This window comes from Ahaetulla prasina, chromosome 2 (assembly GCF_028640845.1).
Source record: "Ahaetulla prasina isolate Xishuangbanna chromosome 2, ASM2864084v1, whole genome shotgun sequence".
NCBI lineage: Eukaryota > Metazoa > Chordata > Lepidosauria > Squamata > Colubridae > Ahaetulla > Ahaetulla prasina.
Window position 1 is genome coordinate 29,278,045 of NC_080540.1, and position 16,116 is coordinate 29,294,160.

At 45.3% G+C, this 16,116-nt stretch overlaps 1 protein-coding gene across 2 annotated transcripts; it reads right to left on the minus strand.

The window, feature by feature from the left end:
- Window positions 1-263: 263 nt before the first annotated feature.
- LOC131189863 (major histocompatibility complex class I-related gene protein-like) lies at window positions 264-15,727 on the minus strand. Of its 2 annotated transcripts, XM_058166416.1 has the most exons (7): window positions 15,481-15,727; window positions 13,425-13,700; window positions 10,178-10,453; window positions 8,503-8,784; window positions 6,764-6,856; window positions 3,771-3,804; window positions 264-2,714 (listed from the first exon to the last, which is right to left on the minus strand). In XM_058166416.1, the coding sequence occupies exons 1-6, from the start codon at window positions 15,548-15,550 to the stop codon at window positions 3,785-3,787; spliced, it is 1,017 nt and encodes a 338-aa protein (XP_058022399.1). In that variant the 5' UTR covers window positions 15,551-15,727; the 3' UTR covers window positions 264-2,714; window positions 3,771-3,784. The 2 variants fall into 2 exon arrangements, with proteins under 2 accessions (XP_058022399.1, XP_058022400.1); XM_058166417.1 differs by lacking the exon at window positions 6,764-6,856 and having other exon boundaries at window positions 15,481-15,726.
- Between the last annotated feature and the right edge of the window lie 389 nt (window positions 15,728-16,116).

A 16,116-nucleotide genomic window follows, 5' to 3' on the forward strand; every position in this document is an offset into this window, starting at 1 on the left:
GTCCCACCAGGCCCAAGGTTGACTCAGCCTTCCATCCTTTATAAGGTAGGTAAAATGAGGACCCAGATTGTTGGGGGGGCAATAAGTTGACTTTGTATATAAATATACAAATAGGATGAGACTATTGCGTTACGCAATGTAAGCCGCCCTGAGTCTTCGGAGAAGGGTGGGGTATAAATGTTAAAAAAAAAAAAAGTGAAATCAAGGTCTCTGAACAGCCAGGAGGGGAAAATCCTTGTTACTTCCAACTTCCAACAACAGGCAGCAACTCAGATAAGAAGAAAGCAAAACCATTTATTTTCAGCAAACAATTTTCCTATTCTTATGGTATATGTGCAACAATTAGGGGGAAAGGAGCCAGGCCAAACTGGATCTCCTGTTCCATTTTTCTTAGAATTGAAAATTTTATTTTATTTTATGTAAAAGATTAAAATCCAAAAGAAAAGGAATGAACAGAGACAGAACAAAACTAAACAAAAACATTGAAAAATACTTAATGAAAAAACAGGAAAAGACATATTATGTCTCTCCCCAGTTGAACACTGAGAAATCTATTGCAACAATAATAGCTTCCCCCCTTGCAAAAGAGCTTCAAAATTTATAATCTTGTAGATCTATTTGCAGCCTAACTGACCTGTCGTAGATTACATATGTGAAAGGAAAATAGTTAATAGTTGAACAACAGCAAAGTTAAAATCAAAGCACTCTGCTAACAGTCTGTTATTAAAATTTATTCATAGAAAATCTACACAATTTCTTATTTATCACAAACAGCTTCAATCATTATCTCCGAGTCCAGTGTACTTGTGTTTTGGTTCTTAATTGTGAAAGCTTTCCTTAGGTTTTTAATTAGGAACTTTAACAACAATTGCATCTCATTTCCAAAGTTCATAAGTCTCTGTTGTAACTATCTTTGCCAGATTCATTGTTGAATAATTCTCCTCAACAACAGCATTTCTCTTGCTAAGAAAATCCAGTCCATCCTTCATCATATCTATTTTTCAAGAGTTTCTTCTATTCATATTCTTTGTTATCTTTTTTGGCAAAACCAATACTTATTTGGGTGTGACGGTGACTAATTAAACTCCAGTTCTTCAAATTGCAAATCATGTTCAGCTGATATTTCCTGCTTTTGCATATTGTCTTGATTTTCCAGAACCGTTCTTGACCCATGGAATTTTTGGTTTATATTTTCAAACAAAACCTGTAAGTTGGAGAGCATTCTTTCTTCAGTTATCTCCCAAAATAATTTATCACTAAGACATGAAAAACACCTTTTGTTTTCAAGGACAAAAGAAGCAGATAAGCAACAGCTTCCATAGGGAAAATGATTTTTCCCCCCAAGGTTAATAAAAGTGGATTTTTTCATAAAAAATTAAGAGATACAATATCAAGGATCTTAAAAAGAAATAGCTAGAAAGAGCAAGATTTACAGTATAATATTGTGTAAATGTAAACATAAAGTCCATTGCAACTTTCTTACATTTAAAAAAATAATAATTTGAATTTAATGGTAAACAATGAAAGAGGAGGAAAAAGAGTTGTAAAAGTCCAGGTTATAAAATAGGTCAGAAGAGAACTAGTCATGAATCAAGAGATTGTAAAGCTTTAGAATATGAAATTAAAACCCAGGTGTGCTTAAGAAAGCTGAGCAGCTGAAGGGAAAGGATGGCAAGAGATTAGTCCTTCTGATCACTCCTTACCAAGAATTGCATTGTCTGTGTATGATTGTCCAAATGTCATCTTGGGTCGTTCCTAGTCTCCCCTTTAAAAAACAGGCAGCAAAGCCACCAAATAACCAGCTTTGGTGGCAAAATCAGCTGTTCATTGGCAGCAGAAAAAACAATATGTCAGTTCAGCAGGTCCTGATGTGGGAAGTTTCCTGTTTCATTTTTCTAAACTGTGAAAATCCATAAATGGCAGTACATGGTACATACTATTCATTATACAATTTACACAAAGTAAGAGAAAGAAAAAAAAACCTCCACTTTCAATTCAAGCAATTATGATGGAGATTAAGTTTATCACTCTCCCTTAAAGTGAAACCAACAACTCTTCATCCTATTAATGTTACTTTAATCTAAAGTAACTTTCTCCCTTAAAGTAAAACTCTTCACTCTATTCCTGGCCCCATTCGATATGGGCCTTTCTCTAAAACCTGTTAATCAGCAGAAGCCCATTAAAGGTCACCAGAAATAACAACATAGTTGCTACAAGCTATATTACAAGCTATTTACAAGCTATACAAGGCAGTTTGATGTAGTGGTTAAGGCACCAGGCTAGAAAGCAACTGTGAGTTCAAATCCCCCCTTAGCCCCGAAAGACAACTTGGGTGGGCCAGTCATTCTCTCTGATCCCAACCACTTCACCAGGTGGTTGTTGTGGAGAAAATAGGAAGAGAAAGTGTGTTGGATATCTTCAATGCCTTCAGCAGGACCACAAATAAATAAAAAATTAAAAATCTACTAATCACAGTTTAAATCCTTTTGATTCCACAATTATAAACATGTAAAATGTTCTTCTCTGTCCCTCAATCCTAATACAAAAGGCTACTGAGCCAATGATAAAAGCGATGGTGAAAGACCCCAACTCCATCCTGGTTCCAAGCATGCAGGATGGGGCTGAAGGGCTCCTCCTGAGAGTCCGGCCTCATTCAGAAGAAGGCTGATCCCATCTTCTCTCCTCTCTCCTCATGCTGGGACTGTTCTCTCGTGCTGCAAAGAGAGGGAAAAAGCAGGCAGGGTCAGTCTGGGAGGGAGCCCAGAGGAGGAATCCCACCGCCCAGGCTGAGGGATCAGCACCAATCTGCCCAGCTGATCCCACTCGAGAGAACTGCTGCTTCAAGAGAGGGATCAGCTGGGTGGGATTTCCCAAGGTAGAAAGAAGGGCTGGGACTGGCTTTTGAGCCACAATTTACATAACATCAATTCCCCCCCCCCACAAATACAGGAATCTAATATTAGTCTGTGTTGCTTCCGGAGATCTATGGATCCCTCTGTCCCCCCAATGTCTTCCTTCAGCATCTGGAGGGAGGGATTCCCAGAAGGCTCCAGGGAGTGGAGAGAAGCCCCTTCTCCATCCATGACTGCAGGACCCTCAAGAATCCCCCCATCTGCCCCTCTTTCCCTCCTGCACTGAGGACCCCCCAGTCCGGTTAGGATATTCAATTCAGGAGCTGGAACAGGAAAGTGTACAAGGGGCCAGAACACAAAGTTGAAGCTGATTGGCTGGAGAGTGGCAGGTCCAGCATGAGGCAATCTACGATACGATTGGTTGCTGTGGATATAAAGGGGGAGTTTCCCTTTTTTCCCGCCTTTTTCTTCTCTGTGTTCCATATGTTGTTTGATTTACCTCAGGATGTTTCTGTGTTCCTGACTATCTCGTCTGCTGCAACTATAAATGTTAAATATATTTATATATCTAAATGACAAATTTGTCTCAGTGTCTTTTGACTTCATCTGGAGAGCTGCTACGTAGTTTCTTGACAAATCTCCTTGCAGCTCTCTGAGCCTCCTGATCCAAGACACTCAGATCCCAAAAGGAGTCACAGTCTGGCCTTGCAGGAGAAGAGTTTGGGGGCAGGCAGAGCCCTCCCTTTCCCAGAACCCCTCCGGATCTCCCCCAAATTCCTTCCCTTCCAGCGCTTGAGATGAGGATAAGGAGGAGAGGGATTTCCCAAAGCATCTTCACCATCAGTTGGTCCTTGGACCTCAAAGCCCCAATTTCCCTCCCTTCCTCCTCCCCACACAGACCCCAGTGGGGCCACTCACCTGCAAGGGGGCTGCTAAATGGCCACATTCCTCCCTGCATTGGAAAAAGAGAGAGACAGAATGAGAGGATAGGATAGGATAGGACAGTTTTGTCCTGAACCTCTCTTTTTTCACCATTGAACCTCTGCAGCTTAATCTCTCAGAGGAGACCAGTCTATTTATTTAGTTTATTATTAAATTTCTACGCCTTCCCTCTGTTCAAGGTGACTCTAAGAAGCTTACAATAAAATGGATTGTAAAATATTTGAAACAATATATTAAAAACCAGGTTTCGCCACCAGTTCATGTTGCCATTTACTCCAACAACAAGATCATATCCGGTGTTTATTGACCACTGCCTGAGGTCGGGTCCAAGAGGATCTGGGAGAGGCCCATGTCCACCATAGTGGCCACGAACCCTTGGGCAGCTTCCGAGGCCGAACACATGGGTGGCAGATTGAAGTCTCCCAAGAGCAATAAAGGAGAATATTTGAGAATAGCGCAGGACCTATTTCACAGACAAAAGCCAGGAAAAGCTCCAGGCCCAGACAAGATAACTCCTTCTTGCTTAAAAGTCTGTGCTGACCAATTGGCCCCCATCTTCACCCATATTTTCAATAAATCACTAGAGATGTGTTATGTTCCTTCTTGCTTCAAACGCTCTACCATCATCCCAGTGCCGAAGAAGCCCACCATCAAGGAACTGAATGACTACAGACCAATTGCTCTAACATCTGTAGTCATGAAAACCTTTGAAAGGCTAGTGCTTTCCTACTTGAAAACGATCACGGATCCGCTGTTAGACCCCTTGCAATTTGCATACCGAGCAAACAGATCAAAAAATGATGCTGATAATATGGCTCTGCACTACATCCTACAGCATCTTGAGTCTCCAAAGACCTATGCAAGGGTCCTTTTTGTAGACTTTAGTTCAGCATTCAATACCATCATTCCAGACATTCTTCTAACTAAGCTAAACCAGCTACAGGTACCGGAACAGACTTGTAAGTGGATCACAAGCTTCCTAACAAACAGGAAGCAGCAGGTGAAGCTAAGCAAGATCACATCAAATACCTGTACAATTAGCACAGGGGCCCCCCAAGGCTGTGTGCTCTCCCCACTTCTCTTCTCTCTGTATACCAATGACTGCATCTCCAATGATCCATCTGTTAAGCTACTGAAGTTCGCAGATGACATAACAGTGATTGGTCTCATTCAAGACAATGACGAATCCGCATATAGACGAGAGGTCGAACGACTAGCCTTATGGTGCAACCAAAACAATCTGGAACTGAACACACTCAAAACCGTAGAAATGGTGGTAGACTTTAGGAGAAACCCTTCCATACTTCCACCTCTCACAATACTAGACAACACAGTATCAACAGTAGAAACCTTCAAATTTCTAGGTTCTATCATATCGCAAGATCTAAAATGGACAGCTAACATCAAAAACATCATTAAAAAAGGACAGCAAAGAATGTTCTTTCTGCGCCAACTCAGAAAGCTCAAACTGCCCAAGGAGGTGCTGATTCAGTTCTACAGAGGAATTATTGAGTCTGTCATTTGCACCTCTATAACTGTCTGGTTCGGTTCTGCAACCCAACAAGAAAGACACAGACTTCAGAGGATAATTAGAACTGCAGAAAAAATAATTGCTACCAACCTGCCTTCCATTGAGGACCTGTATACTGCACGAATCAAGAAGAGGGCCGTGAAAATATTTACAGATCCCTCGCATCCTGGACATAAACTGTTTCAACTCCTACCCTCAAAACGACGCTATAGAGCACTGCACACCAGAACAACTAGACACAAGAACAGTTTTTTCCCGAAGGCCATCACTCTGCTAAACAAATAATTCCATCAACACTGTCAAACTATTTACTGAATCTGCACTACTATTAATCTTCTCATAGTTCCTATCACCAATCTCTTTCCATTTATGACTGTATGACTATAACTTGTTGCTGGCAATCCTTATGATTTATATTGATATATTGACCATCAATTGTGTTGTAAATGTTGTACCTTGATGAATGTATCTTTTCTTTTATGTACACTGAGAGCATATGCACCAAGACAAATTCCTTGTGTGTCCAATCACACTTGGCCAATAAAATTCTATTCTATTCTATTCTATTCTCTTATTTGGAAGCTGACTGAGCAGCTTCTCACTGGGAGGAAATCTTTCACCCAGGTGGATGTTCACATTTTCTTGAGGGTTCCCTGTCCTAGATATTTCCCTTTGGGGTCTCCACTCCCAAGAACAGCCTGGCTATTATGAAAAGTGGGGCTCCTTCCCCAGCTTAGTTCTTAGGAGGAAATAGGACAACTCTGCAGCTTCATGCTTTTTTGTGTGTGTGTTTAAACACACACATACACACACACACACACACACACACACAACCCTCAGTGATGGTGCCTCTGAGGCCTGTTCTAAATTGGAAATTACATTGAAAGAAGACAATTCACTCACTTGATACTGCGTTGTAATTATCTTGATGTCTTTCTCCAAAGACAAAAATCATTGAAAGCTTAAAAGAATCCAATAGAGATCTTCCAATCCCTCCCTCTTCAGGAGGAAAAATCCCAGGAGGTATTTTACAGACCTTCTGTCCCATTTATAAAGACAGAAAAATCTTCAAAATACAAATGTATCTCCTGATTTGCCCCAAGAGAGACCTGCTGCCTCCGAGATGGAGGGAGGGGAACTGGGGGAAGGAGCAGCAGCAACTGGGAGGGGAGGAAGATTTTCATGGAAATCTTTCTCTGCTGCTCTTGGACCAAAGACTTTGAAAGGGACGGAACTTCCCAACTCAGGAGAAGACATGATTCTCCCAACTTCAGACTCAGCCAAGTTGAAACTGGACCATCAGCAACAGATTGAGATCCCAGATGCTCCCCAAGAGGGCTGGGAAACAGAAGGAAGCCCAGAAGAAGCTCCCCAAAGGGAGAGATTTGGGAGGAATCTCTGCATCTTCCTTAAATCATCCCCCAAAAATGATACTTACTGAAAAATACCAAGATCCCAACAATCACACAAACCAGGACAAGACCACCCACAACGCAGCCGATGATGAGCCCCATCTGGTTGGATTCTGGAACTGAATTGGGAGATAGAGCAGATCATTGATGGAGATGCCCAAACAAGCATCCCAATTAGGGGGGAAGACTTAGTAACAACAGCAAGAGCACTTAGACTGATATACTATTACTGCCCCATAGTGCTTTACACCATTCTCTCAGTGGCTTACACAGTCAGCATCTTGCCTCCAACAATCTCGGTCCTCATTTTACCAACCTCAGAAGGATGGATGGAAGGCCGAGTCAACTTTGAGCCAGTTATGATCGAACACAAGTCAGCGGGCAGAGTTAGCCTGCAATGCTGGATTCCAATCACTGAGCCACCAGGGCTCTATAGGCAGCCAAAGGACTGGAAAGTCCCCAAATTAAACAGTTGGGGCTCCTCTTCATGTCCCTCTAATGGTAGCTTGAAGACACCTTGACGTTTCCTTATGATGCAGCCTTCGTCTCATAAGAGCCCAACTCACGAAGGCAGCTGACATTCCTCAGCTCAAAAACAGCAGTTTACAATCTTTTGAGACTCAGCAGTTTACAAAAAATGAAAACTTCAACAATATAATAACGTAAATAAAATTCATGAAACCATAAAAACAATTTGTTTTTTTTTTATAGATTGCTCCAATGTATCATGACTTTGGGTCTCTTCATGATTTTTTTTCTTATGTTTGAAATTTTGGAAGCTTTTAAGAAGTGATTGGACATCCAGAATGGTATAGGATCTCCTGCTTAAGCTCCTTTCCAACTCTGTTATTCTGTTCTTAGTCAGAGTCCCAATTCAGCAGAAAAAAAATCTATGTCTTCTTTGCACAGAAAATCTTACAAGTCAATTAAACCTAACTGAATTTATGATTTTCCCCCCCAGAAACCACCTTCTTTTGGAAGTGAATTTTCCAGTCAAGGTTGATTGTGACTTAATGTTCTGATTAACCATGAAAGCCAGCTAAGTGACCCTGGGCCAGAGGCAGAAAGTCAGCCAGTCAGTCAATCAGTCAGTCAGTCAATAATAAATAATAGGATTTATTTAATGAGCATGAAGACTGGAGCATTTGCAGAGTTCTTTGATAGAGGATTGTTTTCTTTTGGTTTTATGCTGAGCCTCAGGAATTCCTGTCGATCCCTGATCATAAAATATTGTGTAGTTTTCTTCCTTAGAACAGCAACACAGAGTGACATTTTGTTCTTTACAACAGGAACGTTGTGTAAATCTGTCATGGCAAAAGCTCAGACTGACAGCTCCTTTTCTGCTTCCTGAGCCATCAGACCAGCCACTTTGCATTTCCTGAAGTCAACCACAGTTCATCACTTTGAATGAAATCTGGCATTGAGAAAGGGAGCTACCAGATTCCTCCTGATTTTTGTGCTTTAGGATTTCTATGTCTTGGTGCTTAGCATAACTGCTGTTCCCATGCAGGAAACTGGGGAAGAAGAGAGCCAAGAAGATTTAAGGGCATTTAATCAAGATCATCCAACTGTTCTGATGGGATCTGTTGCTTGCCTTAAATCAACTAAAGCCAATTCTATTGACTGCAGGGCCACAAACCTCAACAATGGAAAAACCAATGTAATCCAGATATGCTCACATCTGGACACATCTGGGGCCAGATTTCTCTCCCATCATCCTCCAGCCTGCCAAGAGCCCAGCCTTTCCCTCCCTGCAGCCTCTTACCTTTTACGGCCACATCCAGAGGCTCCTGCAGCCCATCATGCTCCACGTGGCACCGATAGCGTTCTCTCTCTTTGGGATCAATCCGGACGCTGAGCCAGTAGTGGTAGGTCCCATCCGCATTGGGGGCCACAGGCCCATGGTGGGTGTCCTGCAGCCAGACCTCCCCGTCCCTCTTCCAGGAGGCATCGATCTCCCTGGGGTAGAAGCCATCTATGCGGCAGATGTGCGTCTCCATCCCATCCTCCACTTTGGTCTTGCTGCTCACAGTCACCACTGGGGGATCTGCATATATACCAGAATTAACTCTGAGCCCCTCCAGAGCCTGGAAGGTGGATGAGAAACTTGGAGGGGCAGGAAAATCTCCCACTGCTTAGTTTTAACCAAAATATTTACATTCCACACCTGCAGTGTCCCCATGACTTTTAGGAAATGCTCCAAATCTGGAAAATGCCCAACCAGAAGGATTCCTGATTTTGAATCCTTCCCGGGGACTTCAGCTTGAAAAACCTCCAGCGGCAAATTGAGGGTCTATAAACTCAGCTCTGTGGAGGCACTGATAATGACCTATTAATGGTAGGTGCCCCCTAGTGATGGGGTGGGAGATGTATCGTCAGATGCAAGGAAGGAGCCCCCTGTGGGATGTGGGGGGAAGGAGAGTTGCTGGGAGGAATGTTTTAGATAATGATTTAGAAAATGGAGGATTCCATTAAGAACCAAACAGGCTTCCCACATTTTGGAGAGATACTGGAAGGAAAAGAAGAGGATTCTTTCCCTGGCATCCAGTTTGCAAAGCAGAACCTAAAGGGGCAGAATGTGTCCAAAAATCTGTCCATAAAGAAGGAAAGTCCAGCCTGGGTCCAGATACTCCTAGATGTCTAGGCGTCCTCCTGGATGTACGGCTGTCTTTAGAAGAGCATATGACGGCCCTCTCCAGGGGAGCTTTTTATCAGGTTTGCCTGATATGCCAGTTGCGTCCCTTCTTAGACCGGGATTCCCTATGCACGGTCACTCACGCCCTCGTCACTTCACGCCTGGACTACTGTAATGCTCTCTACATGGGGCTCCCCCTGAAGAGCACCCGGAGGCTCCAACTGGTCCAGAATGCGGCTGCGCGGGTAATAGAGGGAGTACCTCGAGGCTCCCATGTAACACCTCTCCTGCGCAAGCTGCACTGGCTTCCGGTGGTCTTCCGGGTGCAATTCAAGGTGTTGGTTATCACCTTTAAAGCGCTCCATGGCATAGGACCGGGTTATTTATGGGACTGCCTGCTGCTACCAATTGCCTCCCATCGACCCGTGCGCTCCCAGAGAGGGTCTCCTCAGGGTGCTGTCAGTCAAACAATGTCGACTGGCGACCCCCCAGGGGGAGGGCCTTCTCTGTGGGGGCTCCTGCCCTCTGGAACGAGCTGCCTCCGGGGATACATCAACTCCCCGACCTCCGGACCTTTTGACGCGAACTAAAGACATTTTTCTTTCATCGCGCAGGACTGGCTTAATTTAGTTTTAATAGGGGTTTTACTCGAGTTTTAGTCTTCCTTGGCCTAATTAAATTAGGTTTTTAATAAAGTTTTTTAATTTTTGTGATCTTTGTTTTTGCTAGGCTGTAAACCGCCCTGAGTCCTTCGGGAGAAAGGAGGTATATAAATTAAAATAATAAATAAATAATAAATACTCACCTGTCCTCAGCAGCGTCTCTTTCCTGTAGGACAGGTACTTCTTTATCCAGTCAATACATTCCTTCTCCAGGTAGGACTTAATATACTGACTGCGGCCTGGAATCCCATCCCATGTCCTCTGGGTGATCTGGGCTTGGGGTTCAGGAGCCACCCAGGTGAGGGTCTCCTTGTCGAAGGTGATGAAGGTCTTCCCTTCGTAGCCATACTGCCAAAGCCCTCCTTTGCTCCCGTTTCCCTGGAGTTCACAGCCATACATCAGTTGCCATGTGTGAAGGCCTGAAAGAGAGACAGGAGGATGGTTTGGGGAGTCCTCAGGAGGTACAGAGCACCCCTACAGGGATTGGAGACTGGAAGGAGGCACTGACACATCTATTTCCTCCATAGCAATTCCCCCCAATTGTTCCATTTCAGCACCCCCTACAGGTCAGCCTGGGTTCCTGCATCTCCCCTGATGGAGCCTCTGAAGCTCATCAGGAAATGGGCAGCTGGTGAATCCCCCTTTCAGCTTCTCAGGATCAGAAAAAACAGTGGGGGATTCCAAGGAGGATCAAGAAAAGAAGGAGGCTCAGAAGTAACAGGGGCAGAGCTTCCTCTGTCTTTCTGTCTCTTCTCTGCTGGGGGGGCAGCTTGAGGTGGGGAAGGAAGGGATCCCAGAGGGAGCAGTTGCCTGAATCAACAACATCCAAGAGCAACTGTGAATCTTCTGGCCTCAAAGAAGATCCAGAAGATCTGAGAATCTTTCAGGGATCCCTGTGACCATAAATCATGGTCTACGTTCACAAATAGCACCAAGTCACAAGGGCTGGTTGCCCTTTTCGTCTAACCAGAAACAAACCATGGCTTAGTGCAATGTGGGAATGAAGCCTTGAAGGGCCACAAAGGAATATTTTCTTTGGCAAGTGGCCCAATCTGATCTGGACACCCAAAAGATTATTGACCTTTGAAATGAGCTTGAAGTTTACAAGCCCTGGAGAAGATGTTTCAATTTCAAATGACCAGATTTTTGGTTTTAAACAAACCTGAATGTTTAAAAAGGAAACAAAAGGAAATCCTGAAATCTTTCTACGTCTGCTTGGGCTGGAGAGTGAGGAAGGATGCCAGGAAGTTTCAAATCTAATAGAAAACCATCTGGAAGACCTGCCTTGAATCTCCTTTCCTTGAATCTCCTGTTCAGCCTGAGAACTTCTCTTTGGAAGAAGGGGAAGAACCTCATGAGCTGCAGTCTGATCCTGCCCTCAAGAGCAGATTCCCTGATCTACCCATGGAAAAATAGTCCTGGATTTCTGTCCAAGAAGAATCTTCTGACATTCACAGGAAGGCCCTGAACATCTGGCAGCAGTTTTCAACTTCTGGGAACAAGCTCTGTCTTATTTCAGAAGCATCAAAAGCTAAGACAGAAATGGTCTTATTTCAGTTGAAGATGAAATCTCTGGATGTTCATCTCATGTTTGGCACAGAATTGAATATTTCTGCAGCAAAATATAAGCAGAGAGATCCCACTGAAAAGGAAAGTTGCATTTTTTTATTATTAGTGTAAGAACACTATTAATGCATCTCTATAGGTCTATGTATGAAACAATTTTGGGCTATCTCTGAGCCTAGAGATGTTCAAGGGTTTCCCGAGGCCTGAAAACTAGTTCAAGAGCTCCTCCAAGGTCAAAAGGTTCAGAATGGCTGCTTTAGAGAGGCTAAAATATATTTATATTTAGAACTGCTGTGAAGAATATCAGAATCCACTTTAATGCTTTTTTTCTTTCTTTAGTCCTTTTCTTCAATTTTTTTTCTTTGATTTCTTTCTTTTGTCATCTTTACATTAGTTTTTATATTCTCATTGAAAAGGTTTAATACAAATTAAATTAAAAAATTAAAAAGGCCAACAGGACGTCATGGATCAATAAAATGATGTTTTAAAAACACAGAGATTAATGTCACAAAGCCTTGTGACATAAATCAAGGTAGAGCAATCACATCTGGAATATTGTGAGCAATTTCTGGTCAAAAGACCCCGGAAAGGAGAGGAGGGAGCCGGAGAAGATCCAGAGGAGGCGACTCAGGCAATGGGAGGGGGGAAGCAGCCTCCCTTTGAGGGAAGGTGGGGACATTTGGGGCTGTTGAGCCTGGAAAGGAGGCTCCTCTCCACTCTGGCTGGTCTCCTTCCTCCTTCGTCCACCAGGGGGAGCCCTCTGGGTCCAGCCCTGCTCCCCTGAGACGCCAGCAGGGGGCCTGGAGGGATCTGGGGCAGGAATGGCAGAGCTCTGGGGTCTGCCTGGGGGTGGAGGGGAAAGGAAAAAGTGAGAGAAGGGGGGCCGCACCTTCATATGATGAAAGGAGGGAGTATGGCTGATGTTTGTGGAGAAGGTTTTCCTCAGCCAAAAGCAGCCTTTTCTTACACACACATTTCCTTATAGTCCCTCCCCAAATAAAGTCCCTTGAAGGTGAATCTTGTCCCCCAAAGATGGGAGAAGAGGAGGGGCTGCTAAAGAAGGCCTCCCCGCCTCCAGGGCAGCCCCACCAAGAGGGCAGGGCAGGAGTTCAGTCTGAGGGATCAAGGATGGAAAGCCATGAAGGCTCTGAGTGACTCTTGAAGGGCCCCAAATGGAGGTTTCTTTCTTTTCTATCTTTCCCCATCAAGATTGGGGGGATCCTGGCTCTGTGTGCCCCCCCATAAGAGACCCCCCCATTTGGGCCTCCTGGCCTCTCCTTCCAAGTGGAGGATGAGAAGAAGCTCCTGGCATTTGGGCCCCACTTGTCCCTCCAAAAGGGGGGTGAAGGAAAGGGATCGAGTCTCCCCAGATGGATCTGCACTTGATCCCTCATTTCTCTGGGGTAGAAACAGAGGACCTGCTTCCCCCAGGATCTCCTTAGGATGCACCTGCCTGTTTTTTGGGGGGAGGGATCTGTGATTCCCTTCCTCCCCCACGGCAGGAGATCCTCCAAGGTCAGATCTTCCATCTTTCATTGGTGGGGGGGGAAGATATGTCAGTCTCTTTTTACCTCAGTTTATATCAATATTCAGAAAGACAGATGGATAACTTTAAAATGTTTTTATTGACTGCAGTTTGCAGAAAATGTCAGCTATGGAGGTAAGGACAATCTGATATCGATTTAAAAAAAATAAACCTATTAAAAAGGCTTTTAAAAGGTGTGGAAGCAGCCTTTCCCTTTGAAGGGAATCCCCCTTTCTCTCCCCTCTGGTTCCTGGGGAGGGGATTATGGGGCCAGAGGAGTCACCCGACCCATCACTCACCTTCACTCTGGTTGTAGCGACTCCTCAGGTTCTCCAGGTTTCTTCTGAACGTCTCCTCACGGCCACGTGCTATCTGGGTCTCTCTCTCCCAATACTGGGGATCCTCCTTCCCCACCTTCTCCATCCAGGAGACTCGAGGCTGCACTTTCCGGGTGTGGCTGTCATAGTGATCTAAGATTTGATCATCCATGTACCCCACAGAGACAAAGTGGAGCTGCCCCTGTTTGGGGTCCGCAATGGAGAAGTAAAAGTACTTCAGGGAGTGGGAAGAGGCGCCTGGAAGGGAATTAGAGGGGCAGAGTTAGGGGGCTTCAGTCAGGGACCCTGATCCCATGGAGGCTCCCATCTGGGGCTCTGGGGAGAACGAAGGAAGAAGAAGATGGAGAAGAAGGAGAAGGAGAAGGAGGAGGAGGAGGAGGAGGAGGAGGAGGAGGAGAAGAAGAGGAAGAAGAAGAAGAAGAAGAAGAAGAAGAAGAAGAAGAAGAAGAAGAAGAAGAAGAAGAAGAAGAAGAAGAAGAAGAAGAAAGTTGGGGGTGGAGGAGGAAGGGGGGACGGGAGGGGGAGATGGTGGCAGAAGATGGAATGAGGGAGCGATTGAGAGGGAAAGAAGCAGCTTCTGGAGGACCTGAAGGACCCCCTCCTGGATTGCTCTGTCTCTGCCCCAAGGAAGCAGCAATCACCCCACAGGTTTAAAAAAGGGGATTCCAGCCTCCCGGAAGCCCAAAAACAGCAGGAAACCCCACCTGGACACCCCAAGTTTCTATTCACAGAAAAAAGAGTAGCTGCAGATTTTAGGGAAGATTTTATAAAATGGGGGAGGGAACGGGAGAGAGGGAATCCAGGTGAGATCAGAGGCCATGGGATCCTTAGGGGAAACCAAAATGTGGGAAGGCAAATAGGGGGAGGGAAGGGAGCAGGAATGAAGCCACGTAGCCCCCAGATCTTCCCCCTGTTTCCCACCCACCAACCCTGGCTGGAAACAGAGACCATGGGATCCTTAGGGGAAGCAACAAAGGGGGGGTCAAGGAAGGGAGCAGCAATGGAGCCTCCCAAATCTTCTTCCTGTTCCCCCCCCCATGACTGGAAAATGCCCCCTCCCCTCTCAGAGTTCAGCCATCTGAGCAAGAATCGGCTTTGAACCCAGGACTCAGAAGGGCTCCCCCTCATTGCACAGAAAACGTCACTCTGATTATCCCAAGATTTCTTCATTTCAGCAAAATGAAAGGAAAAACTAAATAAAGAGAATCAAGCCGGGTCCTCCCAGCATTAGAAGCCACAAAGAGAAATCCTGGGATTAGAAAATTTAGAACTCCGCCGTCTCCGACAAGACCTGTGTTTAACACACAGAATCATCTATTGCAATGTCCTTCCTGTTAAAGACTACTTCAGCTTCAATCGCAACAATACAAGAGCAAACAATAGATTCAAACTTAATGTTAACCGCTTCAATCTTGATTGCAGAAAATATGACTTCTGTAACAGAGTTGTTAACGCTTGGAACACATTACCTGACTCTGTGGTCTCTTCTCAAACTCCCAAAAGCTTTAAGCAAAAACTGTCTACCATGGACCTCACCCCATTCCTAAAAGGACTATAAGAGCCTACCGTTCCTGTCCTATTATTTTCTTTCATTATATGTGCTTGTACATAATGTTGTGACCAAAAAACAAAGAAAAAAGAGCCACAGATCACCACCATAGGCAGGAAAGAGGATCCAGGCGGAGGGAGTTGGGCGAAGGCAGCCAGCAAGTTTGTGAACTGACCTGATCACGTGCAAACGCCGCTTTCCAACAATCTCCATTTTTGGGGAGAGAAAGAATTGAGCTTCGGGGCGCCCAGGTAGACTTGAGTGACATCTGGAGGGGCCACCCTTGTCCTGTTCCCAGAGGGGCCTAATCCCAAAGTGGCCAGAGGGGGAGGGGGAGCGGACTAGAAAGAGGACCGAATCAGGATTCTCCTTTTGGGAATAAACTTTTTTGAGGAGGGAAGGAGAGAGAGATTCCCTGGCAGATAAAAAGGGCGACTCCCCCCCACAGAGCCCCTCAAAGGGACTCACCGAAGCAGCTCTCTCGTAGGGCGACCGCCACCAACACCAGGAGCAGGAAGGGCGCAGAGCGCAGAGCCATCCTGGCCGCGATCCTCAACCTGCGCTCCGCTCTCCTGAAGTCGCAAGCAAACCAAGAAGGGCTCCGGGTGGCCAACAGCGCAACAATCCAGAGCCCGCTGGCGATTGGGCGAACCCAGCCAATAGAAAAAACGTAACCCCATGTTCGTCATTGGTTGCTAGGCAGACGTCCAAGCGCGATCAGTAACAGAAGCCTATCAGGGAACCTGCTTCCAGGGATTCCCCCTCTTGGGGGAGGGGCGGAATTGGAGGGCTGGGAAAAGTGGAAGGATTCTCTGGGCCTGGGGGGAGGGGCTCAGGCGAGGGGAAGACTCCGCACAGCCCCTCCCAGCCGGGGATCAGCGGGAGCTGCCAAAAAAGCCAAGGCGGTCTTGGGCTGCCTCAACAGAGGGAGAAGATCAAGATTAGGAGAAGCGAAAAGGCCGGTTTATATTGCACTAGTGAAGCCACCTTTGGTATGCTGGGTAGAACTCTGGTGACCATGATAGAAAAAACCACTGAGACCCTAGAAAGTGTTCAGAGAAGAGCAAGGAAAGATGATAAAGGATCTGGAAGCCAAATCATATA